Source organism: Sinocyclocheilus grahami, unplaced genomic scaffold, assembly GCF_001515645.1.
Source record: "Sinocyclocheilus grahami isolate Dianchi unplaced genomic scaffold, SAMN03320097.WGS_v1.1 scaffold40.1, whole genome shotgun sequence".
In the NCBI taxonomy this organism is placed as follows: domain Eukaryota; kingdom Metazoa; phylum Chordata; class Actinopteri; order Cypriniformes; family Cyprinidae; genus Sinocyclocheilus; species Sinocyclocheilus grahami.
Window position 1 is genome coordinate 1,346,504 of NW_015505219.1, and position 6,068 is coordinate 1,352,571.

The 6,068-nt window shown below is 34.9% G+C and overlaps 1 protein-coding gene across 1 annotated transcript in view; it reads right to left on the reverse strand.

Moving 5' to 3' along the window:
• Positions 1–3,134: 3,134 nt before the first annotated feature.
• LOC107582124 (phospholipid-transporting ATPase ID-like) overlaps positions 3,135–6,068 on the reverse strand; it is a 31,430-nt gene continuing 28,496 nt past the window's right edge. Inside the window, exon 25 of the mRNA XM_016267858.1 lies at positions 3,135–3,708. Within this exon, the coding sequence (XP_016123344.1) occupies positions 3,610–3,708 (99 nt within the window). The 3' untranslated portion in view covers positions 3,135–3,609. The remainder of the gene's footprint in view (positions 3,709–6,068) is intronic.

Sequence of the window (6,068 nt, forward strand, 5' to 3'; positions counted from 1 at the left end):
GCGGAGTCCAGCCCAGGGTCGTCACATGTGGTTGCCGCAGGCATCACAATATGGTAAGGGACGTTACATTTCCGTCACACGCTTAAGGAATTCGGCCAATCACAATGCACTGGATAGCTGGCCAATCAGAGCACACCTCGCTTTTTCAAAAATCGACGTGTTTCAGAAAGGTGAGGCATAGAGGAGAAACAATAATGTACAGTATGTGGAAAATAATGTGTTTTTTTACCTTAAACCGCATAAACACATTTCATTACACCAAATACACAAAATAATGTTCTTTTTAGCAGCACCATATGACCCCTTTAATCCATGCAGGGCTTTTCAGAAGGTCAGCGCACGCTATTAGTATATTTCAGAGTGACAGTATGAGATTAATACATAATGTTTTAGCTCAAAACTCACTCTACTGTGACCTAATGCAGATATTGTATATATCAAACTGACGCATAAATGTATTATGAGACTGAACGCAGAAGTTTACAGTCATGGTATTGTGGGAATTATGATCATGCAATATTGACTGATGGATCGGCAGAGAATCGTATTTCTGCGAGTTATTAAGAAATTATGGTTCTATTCTATTTAAAGAAATATGAGGTAAACGTGTGAATACACAATGTGCACACTTTTGGAGTAAAAGTTTGTATGTTGTGTGAAGCACTGATCAAAATTAGGTGGAAGCAAATGCGATTGAATACATACAGGATTGTGTTTCATTATTCTATTCAAAATATAATTAACTCCCGATTGATTTTGCTGGCAGAAATAAGAACTATTAGTGTCATCATAAATAGTGGTCAAATATCGAAGCTATCTAATCTCAAGGTCAAATCAGAATATTTATTGTAAAAATGTTTCTATAACAGCTGCCAAAAAATAATCTATGTATTTATAGCTCCACTGTGATTTGTGATATAGCCTATTTTCAAGAGAAAATTTTGTTTTTGTTTTTTTTCAAAACATCCCCCCCTCTGGTTTGTTCACAAAGCGCACCCTTTATATATATATATATATATATATATATATATATATATATATATATATAAGAGGTCGCCCTCTTTATAGGCCAGATTCCGCCGCTTCTTTGGACATACCATTTTTAAAATAATAAATTTCTCACTAGACCTCTAGTGCGCGAATCTTTCTAGTGTGCTTGTGTCAAGCGCCTGCCGACCGCTACATGTAGAAAAACTAAATATACTAGGGCTTTAATAACAGCTAGCGTTCCGCGATCGGCCCACCAGGAAAAGTTCGGCATATCAATCTAGGTTTACTTTTCCTGATTCTTCCTTTTCTAATATATATAAGCTATTTTTATTTTTATATAAGCTTCTAATATATATATATATATATATATATATATATATATATATATATATATTAGAAATAGCTTACATAAACACATTTTATTAATGAATAGAAACTAGATCCCACCAAAATGAATAGTCTAATTTACCCATCCGTGGAACACAAATTTGGAAATTCAAGTGTCAAAAGCTTCATAAAAACGCCATATAGTGTGATAAAAGTCCATACGTGGTCGTTATTCAATTAACGTTTTATGGCTGCGACTGGCTCATTGAATCAGTGAGTTGAACTCTAGAACCGGATCAGCTCAATTCTTGAGTAAATCATTCAAACTTGTCTTGTGAACAGTATGAACTGATTCATTAAAAAGATCCGACTCAACAGAACGAATCGCTCACAAATCGAGCATCACTATTTCCCTTGTGAGATAAGTATCATATGGCCCATTTTTATGGTATTTTATAAAAGTTTGAATCTTCAGTCCCCATTCATTGCATGGAAAAGAGTGAGCAGAAAAATTATTCAAAATGTCTCCTTTTGTTTCTCACAAATCATACGTGATGATGAGCAAATTGACAAATATAATTTTTTGGGTGAACTATTCCATTATAAATGATTTATCTTTCAAAAATTGTTAGACACACAGCCATGATCAGGTTTTTACTTGATTAAAATCATTTAATCATATCTATTTTTAATTTTTCAATAGGCCCATTCACAAGAGTAGAGTCATACTATTTACTTCACAGACCATTTGGATTTGGCTAACAGACACTGAAAGACTATTCATAAGATGACCTTTAACCTCTTATTGCAATATATAAATGTGTGGATGGAAAAAAAAGAACACCCACACATTTAGCTTTTAAGGCATGTAATTGTTACAACAGTATGAAAGCTAGGCCTAACTTAAACAGGGAAGAGGGTAAGTATGGAGCTCAGTATCTTCTCAAACATCTTTAAAAACTTTCTTGGTCTGTCTCACCCATTCACATCACAACAACAACAACACCACACACACACTACTGTGTTTACAATCTTATTAGCCCATTTACCTAAATCCAAACACTGTTGAACGCCACATTTAGATCATGATGGTCAAGGTGGAATCCATTTGGTAACTCTGATGTAAATTATTATAATCCAACTTAAAAAAAAAAGTTCAAACACATTTGTTACAGTCCACTGGATCAATGCAAATGCCTAAACCCTCAAGGGTCCAGTAGAGGAAAGTTTGAGGTTGAATCGGACTTTATGTCAAGCAGTCAGGGTTGGAGCACCAATATGGTGCAAAGAAATGGATGAGAAAGAACGGGTTCATCCAGCAGAATCATGTTCTCACTGAGAACTACAGTGTTTTATCACAGAACCACATACATCTTAGTGCTATTTTCAGCAGTAGGGAAAAACAGAAAATCTCTAGCCTTCTCTAACAGTACATAAGAAATTTCACTTGCCTAAACTCAAGTAGCACTATTAACCTCTGAGCAACAAAAGACAAAAAGCTGAAGTATTTGACTCAGCAAAACAATATGCTGACAAAACGATCAAAAAAGTATGAGACCACAAGAAAGTCACTAAGAGATTAAAAAATGGAAGAAAAGATAAACCACACTTAATATATAGAGATACAGACAATCCTTGACTTGACCGAGATTTCAAATGAACAAGATAAGTCACTGAACTACCCAATTTGAATACAAAAACATAAAACCTAATACAGCTGAGGCTGATATTCAGGCCATTTAACTATCGGTAATATTTGTACAACTCTTACTTGAAACTGTTACATGTGCAGTGTATTAATATATTGTGATATGTATTGATAAATTTATAGTAAAATATGAAACAGAAATGCCTTAATGTATAAATGTCAGATTTTTTTGTCTCCAAATTAAAAACGAATGAATATAACGATAGATGTAAGTTTAACGTAAAATGTAATTTAGCATAGGAGAACAATTAACATCAGCTATTTGGATAGTCAGGTGTGTTGTAATATCAGCCGTGGCAATGTTATTTAGTGGTTTGTTGTCTGATAACTTGGCTAGAATGGAAAACTCAGTCATAACCAGTCAAATAACATCATATTTGTCCTCCTCACTGACAGGAAATCTGATAATAAGCACAATTCTTTTGCTTTCTGCATGCACAGTTCTGCATCCATTTCCATTTGTATTTCAATTCAAGCATGTGTTTACTCCCATACTGTCTGGGGCGCTGTCTTCCCTGCCCATGTCCTCAGAAACAGAAGGTGTGAGCATCCCCATGAAGGATTCCAGTTGGGCCATCTATCCATCACTCGCCACTGGAAGTTTCTTCTGCTATGGGAGGTGGTCCAGGACTACTGGCACCATTGATACGAGCTCCGGTTCCCTTCCACACAAATGGTGCTTCCTAGAAGAAAGAATGAAAGGATTACTAAACAATATAAAACATACGGTGATATGATCTACACTAGAATAAATGTGAAAAAAAGTTAAATTATGTCATCATTTACTCACCCTCATGTTGTTACAAACCCAAAATGACTTTCTTTCTTTTGCGGAACACAAAAAATATATTTTGAAGAATGACAGTTTTGGTTACAATTGACTTATAAGTCATACAAGTTTGGAATGACATGAAAGTGAGTAACTGACACTCTACAGAAAAAGATTTCTTTCCATTCCAATTTTTCTCAAGTATTAATAAAAAAAATGTTATTCAAAGTTAAGTTTTTGGGGAGAACATGGATTTAAGGAATTTCGCCACTTTGCATTTAAGGAGAGTAATAATGTCTTGCCAAAGGAAATAATAATAAATACATTGTGCTAATAACTTCTTTTTAATTAAATAGCGTTGTGTACTATTTCAGAAATTATTCAGCAAATTCAGTTACTTTTCAATACTCAATTCAATACTTTTTCTGTTCAACAGTGTGTCAACAACAGCTGCTTTCCCATCCCATAGTCAAGCTAAACATTTTTAGATTTTAGAATTTGTCCAAAGAACAGGCACTGAAAAACATGCAAATCAGTCAAAATGGAAATAGAAGTGGAAAATCTGAAACAGCTAAGCTTTCAGATTTTAAACATGTACATAACCATTGAAATGCAAACACTGCAATAATAAAGGTATTGATTTGTATATTGTATTGAATATTGATCTCTATTTCTGTTTTATCACGTGATAGAAAGTCTAAGGCCTTCTCAAGCCGTACGGCTGATGCATCTAATCTGTGGCCTAATATGCATCAAACTAAGATAGCTGAGACACAAAGTTATGCCATCAAGTTAGCATTTTTAAACATTCGCTCACTAAAAAATAAATAATTTCTGATCAATTACTTAATAACCACAAACAACCTGGATTTTATGTTTCTAAACGAAACATGGCTAGAAGTGCAACAGTCCTCAATGAAACAGCCCCTCCTAACTTTAATTTGATAAGTGTCTGCAGGACTGTTAGGAGAGGTGGAGGTGTAGCTGCTCTATTTAAAGATGTCTATCAATGCAAGCAAGTGTCATTTGTCGTTTACGTGTCTTTTGAATATCTAGGTATTGTGCTCAAAGTTGCTCCATACATTCTGTTTATCATTATTTACAGGCCTCCAAAATACTCTTTAGCCTTTGTTGAAGAGTTCACAGAACTGTTATCAATGACTTCCTCAGAGTTTGACTGTTTTGCTATGGCAGGGGATTTTAATATTCACATAGATAATGCAGAAATCAAAACTTCAAATTAAATTATAACTATTTTAAACACTTTTGACCTGATTCAGCATGTGCATGAACCCAAACACAATTGTGGACACACTCTAGATTTAATCATCAGTAGAGGTCTAAACATTTCATCCATTGTTATTAAGGACGTAGCACTATCTGATCACTTCTGTATTTTCTTTGTATTGATCTCTGCTATCACTGAATCTAGATCTGTCTCTGTCAGAAAGAGATGCATTAACGAAAACACTAGTGTGCTATTTATGGAGGCTATATCTTTAACACCAAGCATTTCTGCAGACTGTTGATCTTCTCCTTTAACTCAAAAGTTAAGAATGTTATTGATGATATTGCTCCTGTAAAAGTCAATAAGAAGACTGGCAGACAAAAATCAACAGCAGTACAGAGTATGAAAAGACAATGCAGAAAAGCTGAGCGGATATGGTGGAAGACGAAACTTGAAATTCACTATAGCATCTATAAAGACAGCCTTCATGCTTTCAATGTGGAACTAGCCACAGCTAGACAGACCTTCTTCTCAAACCTTATAAAAAGTAACTTAAACACTCACACTCTTTTTGCTACTGTTGAGAGACTGACAAATCCCCCAAGTCAGATTGCCAGTGAAATGCTCTCCGACAGCAAATGCAATGAGTTTGCTTTCTTCTTTTCTGAGAAAATCAATAATATCAGGAAGGCGATTAGCACATCCTCAAGTTATGCAGAGGTCAGACAGATTTGACCGCAATTTCAAGAAAAAGTTACCATGTCTGTTTTTGAAGCAATTGATTGCAAAGTTTTGGAAGAAATAGTACAGCACCTTAAATCGTCAACCTGTTACCTTGACACACTTCCCACATCTTTTTTCAAAAATGTGCTTAACTGTTTAGAAGCAGATCTCTTAGAAGTGGTGCAAGTGAACGCCTCACTTCTTTCTGGGACGTTTCCAAAATCCCTGAAAACTGCAGTTGTTAAGCCCCTTTTGAAAAAGAACAATCTTGATAGCACTATATTGAGCAACTATAGACCAATATCAAATCTTCCTTTTATAGG